The following is a 15,998-nucleotide window of genomic DNA, read 5'->3' on the forward strand; positions in this document are numbered from 1 at the left end:
TTATTATTCCTTTTAGTTACTTTTATTCCGTTTTCTCTTTTATCTTTTTTGACTTCTTAAATGATGATTGAAAATGCTTAAAATCTTGTCATGTAATATTTTTATCATCTAATAAAAGAATACCCCTAAACTAAACAATGTTTTATTTTTCATGGGTTTAGAGCTTTGTATAAATGATGTTATTCTGGATGTGACTTGTCTTTTTTTTTCTTTTTAATTTTTTTTATTGAGGCTTAATTGACATATTAGTTTCAGGTTACAACATAATGAATTCATATTTGTATACATTGTGTATTTATTTGTTATCCTTAAAAGTAGCAGTCATTAGAAAAATAATTTAAAATATTAAAACAATACTAAGATGATTACCCTAAGGTCTTGGGAGTCCAAAATAGAAAAATTGTTGATTTACCTTCGGAATTATGTGAAATTCTGAAATTTAAATCTTGCATTTTATTTTGGTTTGGATTACTTGCATTTTATTATGCAAGAGTCTCATTGGGGAATCCTGAACATTTTGTGTCCTATAGAACTTGCTTTTTGTATATTATTTATGTCTTCTTATTATTATTCTTGTGAATGAAATGCTCTATAAATTTTAAGAATTTCTTTTTCATTTACTTATATTTGTATATTTTGTTACAAAAAGACAAACACATATATATGAAACAATTTTTCCTCTTTTACAGAATTAAATGTGAGGGAGTCTGATGTAAGAGTTTGTGATGAATCATCATGTAAATATGGAGGCGTCTGTAAAGAAGACGGAGATGGTTTGAAATGTGCATGTCAATTTCAGGTGAGAAAACCCAACCCTATTTTGAAATCTTTTTTACATTTCTCATGTTTTGTAATTCTTCATTCTTCAAATTACAAAGCTTAAAAAACCTTGGACCCCATAAGGAAGTTGGACTCAAAGCCCACTAATTCTTTCTTCCCAGATGAAGTGCTATTACCTTCTATGCTCCTTTCCTTGAACTACCAGTAAATGGAGAGACTGTCAATAGCAGATGTGGAGATGCTTTGAAAAAATATTAAAGTTCTATTCAAATGTATAATTGTCACCCAAGGGAAACAAAGTACAGGTTGTAGTTGAGTCTCTTATTTAAAATGTGGACATTTCCCCCCTTTCCTTCTCTTTCTGGTCCATTTCTTTCCCTCCTTATTTGCTGCTTTCTCATCTTTTTAGGCCAAAGAACATCACTGACTTGATGCCCGAGGGTAGGTCACGGTTAGAGATGGACTAGAATGGGTAACTTCAGACTAAGATCTTTGCTTTTCAGGTGCTGTTTTAGTTGTAATTCTATTGTTTAAAAAGAAGTAAAAAGAAAAGAAGCAGGTCCGGCCAGATTTGCTTAGTGTTTGCGCATTGATCTATGAACCAGAAGGTCACGATTCGATTCTCAGTCAGGACACTTGCCTGGGTTGCTGGCTCGAACTTGGTGTGGGGTGTGCAGAAGGCAGCTGATCAATGATTCACTCTCATCATTGATGTTTCTCTCTCTCTCTCTCTCTCTCTCTCCTTCCCTCCCTCCCTCCCTCTCTAAAATCAATAAAAATATATTTAAAAAAAAAGAAAGGAAGCAAAATGAGGTACACTCAGTTGTTTCTTTTTGTTCATTTTATATGATTGAATTATAATCTGTTTTTAGAATGTTGCTCATAAGATGGTCCCTGATTCAGGATTTCAGATGAAACAAAGAAGGAACTAGAATTTTTTTCCCCCCAATCATAATCTTGTTCTAATCATACCCACTGTTTCATTTATGAAACAGTTGAATTGGCTGAACTCGAATGGCAACATCTTGTTTTCCCTATTGTGGCAGCAACACAAAAATCAGTTCATTTTTTTAGCCTGAGCTTGGCAGCTTGAAATATGCCCCGTGAGTGGCTCAGAAGTCAGCCAGAGGTTTGGTCTGAGTTTGTGTACAGAAGCTGGACTCCCCCTGATTCTCCTTTCAGGTATTTTCTCTCTCACTTTTCAGTTGTCCTGAACTCTGACCTCTGGTTCTGCAACCCAGAAAGATTGTAGTTTTTTTTTTTATTTTTTATTAGTGTTTTAGCTACCCTGTATTAAGAAGACTGGAGCTGTTTCCCTCTTTCAATTGTCTTATAATTTCCTTAGATTAAATTCCTTGATGTGGAATTGTTGGGTGAATGAGATGCTTATGGGCAGATTCACATTTTCACCAATAGCAATATACTAGACTGCTTATTTCTCCTCGGCTTGTGGGTAGTAGATTTTGAAGTCCTTTTACATTTTATAAATCTGAAAGGCAAAAAACATTTTAATTTGATAACCAGAGCTATTAAAAATGTTTACTATTTACTGGCTACTTTTTTGTGAATTAATATTTCATATTCTTTGCCTATTTGGGGGAGTATTTTCTTTTTCCCTTATAGTGGTTTGTAGAGATATATTTATATATATATGTGTATGTACAGTATGTGTTATACATATGTATATGTAGGTGTGTACATGATATACAATACATTATTTGAACACTTATATATTGTTTACTGTGCTGAGCATTTTATTCATTAACTGTTCTAAACATTATATATAATATATATAAAAGTTTGTATAATCTCATGAGAATCTACATATAGGTACTGTTTTGATATTTTTAAAAGAGTAATACTATATGCTCATAGTAAACACCTTGAACAATATATAAGAATATCCTATATAATAAAATCATAATATGCTAAGTGTCCGACCATTCGGTTGACCAGTCGCTATGATGTGCACTGACCACCAGGGGGCAGATGCTCCGACCAGTAGGTTAGCTTGCTGCTGGGGTCTGGCTGATCAGGACTGGGCAAGAGGGCCAGATATGCTCTGGAGCCCTTCCGCGGTCCCTCCCGGGCTGGCCGGCCAACTTCCTTGGTCCCTCCCCAGCCAGCCGGCCCCCATTGGCTCTGACTGGGACTGGGTGAGATGGCCCTGGTCGCCGCAATCACCGGCCAGGTTGAGGGACCCCAACCATGCACAAATTCGTGCACCAGGCCTCTAGTACAGTGGTCGGCAAACTCATTAGTCAACAGAGCCGCAGTTTGCCGACCACTGCTCTAGTAGATACTATAAAGAAAAATGTCTTCCTACCATTACAGACTACCAATTGCTTTTCTCAGAGGCAACATCTATTACTTCTTGTATTTCTTTCTAGAAATAGCCTGTCTTATACAAATGTGTCTTCTTTCCTTTTTTTTTTTCTGCAAAAAGCTTTATTGTTTCATCTGGTCCCATGCATGGAGATGGCTTCGGGGTGGTTAAAGAATGGCTAATAGTTTCGGGGAGAGGCTCAGGTAACAGCCAGACACCAGGGGATGAGAGGGGCCTCTCAAAGGCCTCTGGGCTCCGAAGGCTCCTCGTGGTGCTTGAGGGTGAGTCTTTCAAGGAGATACTCACCCAGCCCAGCCTGGGGGCCGGCAGCCTGTGGATGTGAGCCAGGTGTCGCCCATCTTCTTGATGAGTTTCACCTCCTCACCCAGGAAGTGGTTCTCCGGGAAGTCACAGAGATGAGGTACGTGGGTAGAACCCAGGGCCCGCGGCTCCAAAAGAGCCTGGTTCAGGTTCCTCTCCAAGGCCAGGGTGGTCCATGGCATCCTGAGTTTTGCCCCCTCATCTGGGGAGGCTTTAGCACGTCCTAGAAGAGAATGCAGTCACCGTGCTGGCTTTGCATCTTTAAGAAATGCTCAGTGCCCTCGCGCTTCTTCTCCGCCAACTCGTGGAAGAAGCAGCCCACGCTCTCGAGAGCCACATCTCATGGTTGAAATAGAAGCTCAGAGAGAGGTAGGTGTGCGAGGCCCGCAGATGCAGGCTGGCCAGGCGGCTGACCGCAGCCTCCACCTCAGTGGAATAATTCTGACGAATTTGGGAGCTCATGGTTGTTCGGCAACAAGGAGTTAAAGTAGAAAAAACCCCGGTGTGTTGGCTGGTCCCGGAGGAGGTTCTGAAGGTGGTGACTGGATAAGATGCAGGAGAGTGGCCGGAGGCTGGAAGAAGGGGCGTCCCTGGGTCTGTTCTGTCCAAACACTGTTGAAGCAGGAGACAGGTCCGGGACCCCCGAGGGCACTGCCTAATTTCCCTTTTAAGCACTAAATACTTAGTAGGTTTACCTTAGAGACGGTTCCTTTTCCCTTTAGATTACAGAAAAGAACTCTGTATTTTAAAGAAGTTATCCTATTGTCATTTTCATTTTTGATAGTATTAAATTTTCACATCCTATTTGTCTATTTTTGTCTTTATGATTTAGATTTTCATTCTTTGAAAGTCTTTCCCTGCAACTCTTAAAGACATAGTGTTCTTGACCTTTTAAACGTGCTTGAACAGCTAGAAAATCCTCTCATGATCTGTCTGAATCCCTTGCATTCTTACTGGTGGCAAAGAAGGAAAGGGAAATAAACGTTAGGAGTTAAGAGCAGTAGACATTTATCCAGTGCTTGCTGTGTGCTACGTGCTAGGCTAGATGCTGAGGGTATAAAGATGTTTAAAGTTCCTTGCCTCGTAGGAGCACTGCCTAAGGGCTTGCAGCTGATTTGATCCTGCTGCTGGGTGAACCTTCCTTTGACTACTACTCTGCCTCCTTATAAGCTTATAAACGACTTGTCTTAGACTCTTGCCAGTTTAAGAACAAGGATCTCATAAGCCAGTTGAACATATGAGGGTGCTTTAGCTATATCTTTCAATTCACTTAAAAAACTTGGTTATGATTTAGGATGCTTTCAGTGTTAATATAAGCGTTCAGGGATATAATTATAACAAAAAAATAACAGGATTTTAAATAAAGTCTAAAATTTTTTTAGTCTACAAATAAGAGCTATGATATTTTGCCACATTATATCCAGGGGTCCTCAAACTACGGCCGAGGACATTTATCCGGCCTGCCGGGTGCCGCTGCCTGTCCTGCTTAGCAGCCGACTCATCCCGGGCCCGCAGTGCGCATAGGAATTTGTTCATAGTTTTTTTTTTTTTTTAAACTATAGTCCGGCCCTCCAACGGTCTGAGGGACAGTGAACTGGCCCCCTGTTTAAAAAGTTTGAGGACCCCTGACACAAAGCTACTTTTATTAATTTGGTACAAAGAAAAATGATCAATACTGCATCTTTCCATTAAAACTCGGGTAATATATGAAGAGGAGTGCCTATGATGTTTTCCCTGTTCCCTTTCTTCTTCTTGGTTCCAGTCCAGGTCTGAAGATCTGAGAATCAGGTGAGCTGATAATGTAAGTCTCAGTCTGAGTCGGACACCCGGGAACCAGAAGACTAACCCAGGTTCCCATTCAATAGTTAGGCAGAGAGGGAATTCTTTCTTCCTCCACTCTTTCATTCTGTTCAGGCCCTCAGTGGGTTGGATGATCCCACCTATAATGGGGAGGGCACTTAGTTTGCTGATTCAAATGTGAATCTCATCTAGAAACACCCTCACAGACACATCCAGAAATAATGTTGAATCTGGGCAACCTGGGGTCCGGTCAATTGATGCACTAAATCAACCATCACAACATTATTATTTTCTTATTTTCTAAACTACTTCAGAAACACTTTCTTCCTGCTCAAGAGAAGGTATAGTGGAGAGTTTTTTCCCCCAGTAAGGGAGGTGGTATAAAGGAGGCAGACCTTAGGCTAGAGCAGGGGTGGGCAAACTTTTTGACTCGAGGGCCACAATGGATTCTTAAACAGGACCGGAGGGCCGGAACAAAAGCATGGATGGAGTGTTTGTGTGAACTAATATAAATTCAAAGTAAAGGAGCGGAGGGGAGAGCAAGAGAACCGGATAGAATAGCCGGATCCGGCCCGGGGGCCGTAGTTTGCCCACGGCTGGGCTAGAGTCAGTGCCTACGTCAGGAGTTGCCATGCCAAAATTGCCCACATCCCTTAATTTTCCCATAGCATAAGGAGAGGTTCCTAAGAAAGACCCTTGGAAATGGAATGACCAAGGAATAGCCCGTCTACTTCTCCTATCCTATGCTCACTCCTAGGTATGAGCTTGATAGGTTGAATTTGAGGGACATTGCCCAGGTTATGTTAAGTCCTCTGTTGCTACCACCAGGTGACATATGACTTGTGTAGTTATCAATTGTGAGGAAATGAGGGTTTCCACTTATTAGCTATGACCCCGGGCCTACTTAAGAGTCAGAAATGATAATAGCAATACCCAAACCAGCTAATGTTTATTGAGAATTTACTGTGGCCAGATATAAATGCGAAAGATGAATATCTCTTGTTTAATCCTCATAACATCTTTATTAGATAGGTATTATCATAATTACCATTTTCAGGTAATGGCACTAGTGTTAGCCCATGGTCACATAGATGGCGGACCCAGGATTGGAACTCATTTACATGAGAGCCCAGGCTCTAAGCACTAAGGCATGTGCTTCACAGGATTGTTATGATATTTAAGTTAGATAGGACATAACTTGTCACTGGTGTTGACTAGAGGTAAACTCTTAAATAAATATTTGCTATTACCTTAGAGATTTTCAGCCCTATCAGACTTAATGACCCTTTTTTATAACCAATAATTTGTATTCTGTTTCTTTACTATTCTTTAATGAAATTCATAGATAATGCAACCTACATAAACACATAATTAAAGAAATCAATATATTGTATAATTGCAATGTAAAGGAGAAATAAAAAATTTATAGTAAAATTATCCTACTGTAAATTATTCAACATGTAAATGCTTGGGCATGATTACAGTAGAAGACAATACAATAGTCACATGCTTATATCTATCTACTTGTAATGAATGTTTTGATTTACTAGAGATTAGTGTAATTTTATAGCAGAAATATCTAAAAACAAAAATGTAGAGGTATGGTGGATGCTAGAATAAAAGCTAATATTAGGATAAGTTATAGCAGAGCAGGCTTATTTATCTATAGTAAGTCTTGCCATAGTTCCCATGTGAATGGCTAGAGAAGCATTCAGAAGTTGTATGGAGTGTGTGTCTTTCTTGTATGGTACTGTTTTTTCCTTTGCAGGACATACATCTAGCTAGCATTCATGGAATCCATCTGCTAAATGACAGTAATGTTCTTTATCATTGTAACAACCAAAAAATCTTTCTGCTAAGTGACAGTATCATTCTAACAACCAAAAAGTCTTTCATAGGGGCATCTATGCCTAGGGGGCGCTGTTAACACCTTTGAGAGGTTGAAAAGTTCATAGAGTTAGCACTTGACAACTTGGAGCTTATGATCTCCTTTACAATTATGCATTGTTTAATTACAAAAAAAAAATTGACTCCTGCAGATATCATACAAGTTATTATGTACAATTTAGGGGAAGAGAATAGAATAGAGGGATGTGATTCATGAATAATTGGAGCAATAAAGTAAAACTTTAATTTTAATTGAAGTTATTGTAGGAGTCTGCTGATAATGGATAGCATGCAAACTTGCTCATAAAATATTTTATTAGAGATTGTTTTTACCAGTGCTTGACCTGTGGTAGCATGTCATATTTAAGAGTAAATAAATGATAAAAGTAAATCTTGTGCATTGGAGAAAAATTGAGGAATACACAAAATAATGGAAATAAAAAACCATGACAAGTAATCTAAAAAACTTACTGATGTTTTGTTCCAAGATTTACTTTATGAATGTTTATTTTTTTCTAAGTAATTGAGAATATATAGTATATATGTACATATATGGTATATAACTTTCTTGCTGTATTTTTACTTATATCATTTTAAAACTTGCATTCAGTTTTGTGAACTAAATAATACATTTTAAAATGGCACAAAATTCTCAGAAGTTTATACATGTGGTATTATTGCCTGCTTTACATCTAACAATATGTTACCTTTATCTGCCACACAGTATTCTTTTAAAAGGTAATTCTCAGTGACTGTAATATTACTTGAACAGATATAACATGCTTTATATTGTTTTTACTTTTTTTATACTAATAAATTTTTATTTGAAATTTAAACAGACTCATATATACCTAGAAGAAATGGATGATTGTCAGAGGGAGGAGTCTTGGGGGACATGTTTATCCATGACTTGGTGAAAAAGGTGAAGGGATTAAGAAATACAAATTGGTAGTTACAAAATAGTCAGGAATGTAAGGTACAGCGTAGGGAATATAGTCAATATTGTAATAACTATGTATGGTGCCAGGTGAGTACTGGTAATATCGGGGGAAACACTTTAAAAACCATATATATATATTGATTTCAGAGAGGAAGGGAAAGGGAGAGAGAGGTAGATAGAAATATCAATGATGAGAGAGAATCATCCATCAGCTGCCTCCACACTCCACACTGTGGGATCGAGCCCGCAACCTGGGCATGTGCACTGACTGGGACAATTCGAATTCTTACCTCCTGGTCATAGGTTGATGTGCAACCACCTGCCATGCCAGCTGGGCTTGGGGGAAACACTTTGTAAAGTATGTGATTACCTCACCACTATGCTGTACACCTGAAACTGATACAAAATAATATTAACTATAATTGAAAAAAATTGACATGGGCTATAATAAATTTTTGTCTGTAATAGTTTCCTTCAGGTAGATCTCTAAATATATAATTCTGGATCAAAAACTGCATTCCTTTTTTAAGACTCTTGCAATGTGTTGTTAAATTATGTTCTTGCCCAGCAAGATGAAGTTTTTGTTTGTTTAATAGCCCGTTCTGTAAGCTAAAAGTAGTATCTCATTTTATTGATTACTAGTGAATGTCAGCAATTTTTTGTATGTTAATTGGCCATTTGTAATTGTTCTGTAAATTTGTCTTTTGTCCATTTTTTTATTAATTTATATAATCTCCTTTTTAATAATGATTATAACTTGTGTCATATATTTTCTCCAGATTTTAAGACTTTAGTTGTTTATGACATTTTTGACATATAGAAGTTTTACAGTTTTTAAAACATGCAGGTCTTGTGTCATTTCTTCACCTGTCTTATTCCTACTCATCCTTCAAGGCCCAGTTCACATTTCACTTTCTCTGAGTAGGCTTTTCTTGAATACTCTAGCTTACAGTAGTAGGTATTAGATATTGTACTTATTGTCTACTCTTTTGATTTAGTACATGCTTTATCTTTAATATATATATGTGTGTGTATATATATATATATGATATATTTTCTATTTGTATGGTGCTCTAACATGACGGAAAGTTCTCTGAGAACAAAGATCATGTATTTCTTTGTGCCGTCTATAGCATTTACCTTGGGACTGTACCAGAGGTATTGAATAAATGAATTTTGATCATAATAAAAAGACATTAAATTTTTTTTTTAAATATATTTTTATTGATTTCAGAGAGGAAGGGAGAGGAAGAGAGGTATCGAAACATCAATGATGAGAGGGAATCATTGATCGGTTGCCTCCTGCATGCCCCCCACTGGGGACTGAGCCCGCAACTCGGGCATGTGCCCTTGACTGGAATCGAACCCAGGACCCTTGAGTCTACAGGCCGACGCTCCATACACTGAGCTAAACCAGCTAGGGCAAGACATTTAATTTTTTTAAAAAAATATATTTTATTGATTTTTTACAGAGAGGAAGGGAGAGGGATAGAGAGTTATAAACATCGATGAGAGAGAAACATCGATCAGCTGCCTCCTGCACACCTCCCACTGGGGATGTGCCTGCAACCAAGGTACGTGCCCCTGACCGGCATCGAACCCGGGACCCCTCAGTCCGCAGGCTGACGCTCTATCCACTGAGCCAAACCGGTTTCGGCAAAACATTTAATTTTTAGCACTCATAAACATTGCCAGCAATTTCCTCTTAAATTATCTTACTGGATCTTTATAGCAAGCAAATAAAGTAGATAGGAAAGGGATTTTCATTCTTATTTTTATGGGTAGTTAATAGTTCTTTTCATTATGAATGTGCAGAAGGTAGGAGAAAGTAGTCTAACTCTTTTTTTAAACCAAATAAAAGAAAAAACTATCCTGTAGTTAGAAGTGTGTCATACTGCTATGGTATTGCACTCGTGAATACAAAATAATATTCATGCCTATTTCTGATATTTCTTTTTGTTTGTTTTGTAGTGCCATACAAATTACATTCCCGTCTGTGCATCAAATGGGGACACATATCAAAACGAATGCTTTCTCAGAAGGGCTGCTTGTAAGCACCAGAAAGAGATCACAGTAGTAGCAAGAGGACCATGCTACTCTGGTATGTTGTGATATTCTTCTGAGTAAATGCAAGGAATGGTTCTGCCGTATTTTCTAAAAGGAAGTTTGCAGTCAGAGGTGTAGTCTCAGAACTGCTTTATGGGTTGGTGGGGATTGTGTGGGGAGTCGGGGGAAAGAATGGGTGGTGGTTTATTTTGGAAGGCATTAATGTCAGTTTCCTACATGCGTTTGTATTTGGGGGCAGTGATGAAGGTGAGGTATTGTAATTAGAATTATTGTATGAAGGTTAGCAGTAAAGGTAGAGACTACCCTTATATGATGATGTATCCATTCCTTTCATTTTATTAACCCCCAGTGGTCATGTATCAACTTCTCAGTATACATTAGATGCTCAATGCCTTTTTTTGTGGGGACTTGGCATTTCTTTTGCCTGTGGTTTGACTATTAGAATAAGATCTGGGGTAGAACATGATATGGGCCCCATTTTGTTGATTTTTATTTTAAGACACCACATGCTTTGATAGGCAGTGAACGTTAAACATTAGAAGGCAGAGGGTAAATTGAGCACTGCATAAGGGTAAAAAAACCTGCCTTTCAAGTAGTTCCAGCTCTTGTTTGCTGTATGACTTGGACAAGTCCCTTAACCAAACTCGGAGCCCCAAATTGTTAGATGGATATCACCTCTTGGGGTGGCTAAATGAGGACTGAATGAGCTCAGCTATAAGGTACTATATCAGTTTTGTTGTTTGCTGGATGGGCCAGTGTTGTCATTGTCATTTGCTCTTTGGTCCTATTCCCTGTGCTAAAATAGCATTTTCTTTTGTTTCCTTGAAAACTCTTAATGATTTAAGATCGAGGTTAAGCCTTTGCTCCTCTGTGAAATCTTTCTTCCAGGTTTGTTCACACTTTGTGCATATCTCTAATGTACATGCCTTACTGTATTTTATTTATCTGACATATCTGTTTCTAACCAGATCCGTTATTTCTCAACGGGAAGGCAGTATGCCCTGCCGAGGGAGGTACATCATAATCCTAGGGCTGGGTGGGTTGTGTGGGCTGGGGAAGGCGTGTGTACAGTGAAAATACAGAACTCATCCTCATTAGCAGGGTAGTCATGATGTTCCCAAGCAATGGCTTGCTGCCCATGCATAGAAGCCAATACTATGACATTGGCTTTTGAGGAAAAAAAAAAGTCTTTATTGGGATGTCCACAGGCAAGGAGGCAAGGCTCAAATGTGTCTCCCCATTGGAGGTTTGGGGTGGAAGTTAATGGGTTAGGGTAGGAGGAGCTGGATGTGGAAGTGCTGGTGGGGCAGATTTCAGTGGGAGGGCTTAAGCACTGGATTTTCCTGGACCCTTTGCTTCTGAAAGGATTCCCATGATTGAGTTCTGGTCCAGTCTCAGCTCTGTGGTTGGGGCTAGGGGCAGGGGATGTGAAACTTTGGTTCCTGTTTTATTGAAGGTCAGAATTCTCTCCTCTGCATGTGCTACGGCTGTAGGACATAGATTTGTTCTGTTGTTTTTGAAAAACCAACTCAGTATCTGGTTAGACACAGGATAAGACCAGTTTGAACTGGCTCTGCAGTTATAACAATATTTTATTTATTGGGGAATTTTAAATAACACTAAAAGAAGGTATTAGATATTTTATTTTTTAAATTGGACATGGTTTGTAAAAAGGTTGGAAATGATTAAGTATCTCATCGTCTGGGACTGTCTTATTTATCAATTTATTCCTCACATTTACCATGTTGTCTAGCATCCTATATAATAAAAGGCTAATATGCAAATCGACCGAACAGTGGAACGACTGGTTGCTATGACCTGCACTGACCACCAGGGGGCACACACTCAATGCAGGAGCTGCCCCTGGTGGTCAGTATGCTCCCACAGGGGGAGCACTGCTTAGCCAGAAGCTGGGCTGACAGCTGGCGAGCGCAGCGGTGGTGGTGGGAGCCGCTCCCGCCTCTGCAGGAGTACTAAGGATGTCCGACCACCGTCAGTTGGACATCCCCCGAGGGCTCCTGGACTGTGAGAGGGCACAGGCTGGGCTGAGAGACCCCCTCATCCCCCCAGGGCATGAATCTCGTGCACTGGGCCTCCAGTATACTATATGTACCCAATCAATGTGGGATAGAAGAAAAAGGGAATGTTTTCCTGAGAAAATTTTGGTCATAAAAACGATTTTAAATTGAGTTCCCCTCTTCTCTCTTCTTTTCGGCTTTCACTCCTTATTTTCCTTATTACTTAGAGAAGATGTAATTTTTTATGGCTGATTAATCAAAATTGAACGCACCTGAAGACTTTCTATAAAACCCCGTGAAGATTTTGCAATGGGCACTACATAAAATATATTTTCCCAGTGTTTGCCCCATCTGGGGATTGGATTGCTGTCTGAAGGAGCTCCACGGGAAGGCAGCAGTGTTGTTACAGGTGGTGTCTCCCACTCTAGAGAACTGTTTGCAGAGCTGGTGGGTTCTCCAGTTTACCCTCCCCCTGCAGAGTGCTGATCAAGTGTGAGGCTCTTTACAGGCTGTTTCTGCTTTTTACTGCTGGGCGCCGGTGATACTACAGCATGACTCTCTTTCCAGCGTGCTCTGTGCCATATGTTGGTTCTCTTAGGATTATAAAATCAGTATTTTACATTCATTACATTTTAGCCTGGCTTTTTCATTTCACTAGTAACAAGTCTCCCACCTACATCTTGGTGAGATTCCTTCTGGTTAGGTTTCCTAGAGGAAGTTAATTTCATCAAGAATATGAAAACCGCAACCCTGAGGTTTTTTTCCTTCGGAACCTTGGGGCTTTTCTTAACCTTTTGGCTTTGGGTTTTTAGCTGCAAATTTCATTACGAAGACGTTTGGAGCAAGACCCAAAGCTCTTTCCCTCCCTTTCTCATAAAAACAGTTTCTTACTTATGTCTCTCAAGCTTTAGCAAAATCAAAGTTTTCTTCTACGTTTTAAGTGAGTTCATTAAAATATTTCCTATTTAGCCATTTACTTGACAATATTCATTGGTCTCTACTCTGTGCAAGGCCCCTGGATGTTTCCTGAATGGGCTACAAAGATGTCTGAGGTATAGACAGTTATGTGTCCAAAGAATTTATATTTGGAGAAAGGTACAAAATAGGTATGTAAGAATGAACTGGTTGATAGTAAAAAGAAAATGAGAAAAAAGCTACCTGAGAATGGATATCCCAGTTTGATTTTTGATAAGAAAATTCCTGTTTGAAGTGTTCATCTATACTCTTTTTTTTTGTTTTGTTTTTTTTTCTCAGATAATGGCTCTGGATCTGGAGAAGGAGGTAAGTTTCAGGTACCTTGTGAAGGGCATTTGTTTTCTTTCACTTTGTAAAATAGCTTTATTGAGCTAAAATTCATGCAATCGGCCCATTTAAAGTGTACAATTCAATGGCTTTTGGTATGTTCACAGAGTTGTACATCACCACAGCCAATTTTAGAACATTTTCATTATCCCAGGAAAACCCCCACCCTTAGCCATCACCTCCCCCCCCCCCCCCCAGCCCCTCTGTCCCCTTTAGCCTGGCATCTTTGTTTCAGGCAGTTATTTTTTCACTAAGGATTTGTTGCTGGATGAAGGGGTAATGTAGCTCCTGTTGAGCTGAGGTTGTACCAGAGTGCTTCTCCTAGGATCACCCCCACAAGTGATTTTAGCTGGGACCAGGGTATTTGTAACTCTCTCCCACCCCATGCTTACACATTTTTACTCCCAAGGAATTTTCAGGGTACAGGTTTTCAAAAACACTGGAGTGAGTTGTGCACAGCAAAGAGAAGACTTGCGGAACAAACTCTGGTGAATCTAAACTTTAATTTAAACCATTAAAATGTTCCTGTTTGATTTTGATTTTATTGTACAAATATATGAATTACTTCTGCTGTAGGAAACTAATATTTGAGGACAGCATATAACAAAGTTTACTCTGGATGATCAGAATTAAGAGTGACTAATCTATCTCTTAGTTTAATGAAGCTGTGATTCTTAATGAGTATCCACTGTCTACAAAATAATGTTTGAGGTACTATGGGCATACGCTAACAGAAAACTCACTGGGAAGGTTCACACTTCTACAGATGAAACAAATACAGTGTGATCCTCTCAGCACCATTTAAAACCTTACTCCAGACTTACACATTTCATAGAATTTTACAATTTTACATTTGGTAGGGATTTTAAGCCACCTAGAGAATAGAAGTACTGTCCCGAGGAAGAAGTTCAGGTATGACAGTTTCAGCTTAAAAAAAAAAGATGATTACAGCTGCTGAACAATAGAATTGGATTTAAATGGACATATTTAAGCAGAAACTCCATGATCGTATGTGAAAGGTCAGGTCATAAGTTCGAGATCTTAGAGCTGGAAAGGATTCTAAGAGATCATGTGGCCTAGCCCATGTGGTCAGACATTAATTAGGAAACTGTCCTCGTTATTATATTAAAGAAATGGAAGTTGATCTCAAGATTTCCTTATATAGTACAGGTATTGGATGTCTTGCCCTGTGGATGTAAACTGAGTTGAGTTAGAAGGGCTGAGAGGTTTGCTCAGATTAATACACAAACATATTTGAGCTCAAGGTGACTGCGTGATTTCTAGATCTCAGGATGTTTCTGGGCCTTCGAGATACTTAGGACTATGATCCCTGGAATCTGTTGGGGAGTGTTCATGAGAATCTGGATTTAAAATATAGGCAGACACTAAAAATTGGAAGTTTTATCAAAAGGGCACATTAGGTTTGGGTACTTTCCTTTTAAAACCTTTTTACTGATTGATATGCCTTGAATAATGTGTTTTTTTTTTTTTTCCCCAAACCAGATTGGGAAATTCCTTGAGTAAAGAGTAATCCCTGAATTGGCATTAAAATTGATCTCTCTGTCCAGTGTGAGATCATTAGGATAGGGTCCACTCAAATTGAGACCCACAAATATAGGGCTTTCTAAAATGTGGGATGTGAGGTGGATTGGGGTCTTGGTGGTAGTTAATTGTTTTTTGAGATGGATCATGGGATTTCCACACACTTCTGCATTCTGGGTGTTTTTGGCTGTGCAAAGTGGCAAAGCAGAAAAAGGGGCACATCCTTTGTAAAGAGACCCCCTTTCCTTTTTGAAATTTGAGGATTTTTTAAAAACTCTGGAATTAGTTGTTATGTAGTTAATCACTGGACTAAAATCACTGCTCATGTTTTTTTCCCCCCTCTCTCTTAAATAATGTTATATGGTAATTCTTTAAAGGGAACTAATTATTAAAACCTACTGTATTGCTCCTTTGTGCATAATTTAGCGGGTTATTTTGTCAGCACCAATACTAGTTTTTCTCACAGAATATGTTGTACTCAGTATTGGCAACCTTCTTGGACTTTATCGTTGATAGATTTTGGAAGTAATTGTTTTCAAGAGCTGGGGTAGCTTTCCCCTGGAAATAGGATATTTGCTGCTGAAATATGAAGCATATCTGGGAAGGATCCCAAATCTTGGTTGAAATTTTAATTTTTCTTTTTAAACAGAAGAGGAAGGGTCAGGGGCCGAAGTTCACAGAAAACACTCCAAGTGTGGGCCTTGCAAATATAAAGCTGAGTGTGATGAAGATGCAGAAAACGTTGGGTGAGTTGACTGAGGAAAAGGGATAAACTTATGTGGAGGTTTTTGTTTTTTTTTTTAATTATGTTAAAGAAAGGTATCATTTAACCTGCTTCTGTATATTTTATGTGTGCCTTTTATTTTATTTTTCTGTTTAATGCTAGTCTATTGACGTCTCTCTTAAGTTGATGTAATGCTATAGTTATTTAAGTCAGTTTAAATGTTATATTTTAGAATGAAAATCCATTTGTAATACTTTTTGGTTTTACCTGTCTTTTTTTCCATTGATAATT

At 38.7% G+C, this 15,998-nt stretch overlaps 1 protein-coding gene across 1 annotated transcript in view; it reads left to right on the plus strand.

Moving 5' to 3' along the window:
* The window catches only part of TMEFF1 (transmembrane protein with EGF like and two follistatin like domains 1), a 78,443-nt gene that overhangs the window by 22,168 nt on the left and 40,277 nt on the right, over nucleotides 1-15,998 (plus strand). The window contains exons 2-5 of the mRNA XM_080668072.1: nucleotides 690-799; nucleotides 10,026-10,155; nucleotides 13,394-13,420; nucleotides 15,633-15,729. Of these exons, the coding sequence (XP_080524198.1) occupies nucleotides 690-799; nucleotides 10,026-10,155; nucleotides 13,394-13,420; nucleotides 15,633-15,729 (364 nt within the window). The remainder of the gene's footprint in view (nucleotides 1-689; nucleotides 800-10,025; nucleotides 10,156-13,393; nucleotides 13,421-15,632; nucleotides 15,730-15,998) is intronic.

Source organism: Plecotus auritus, assembly GCF_963455305.1.
Source record: "Plecotus auritus genome assembly, chromosome: 5".
Taxonomy (NCBI): Eukaryota; Metazoa; Chordata; class Mammalia; order Chiroptera; family Vespertilionidae; genus Plecotus; species Plecotus auritus.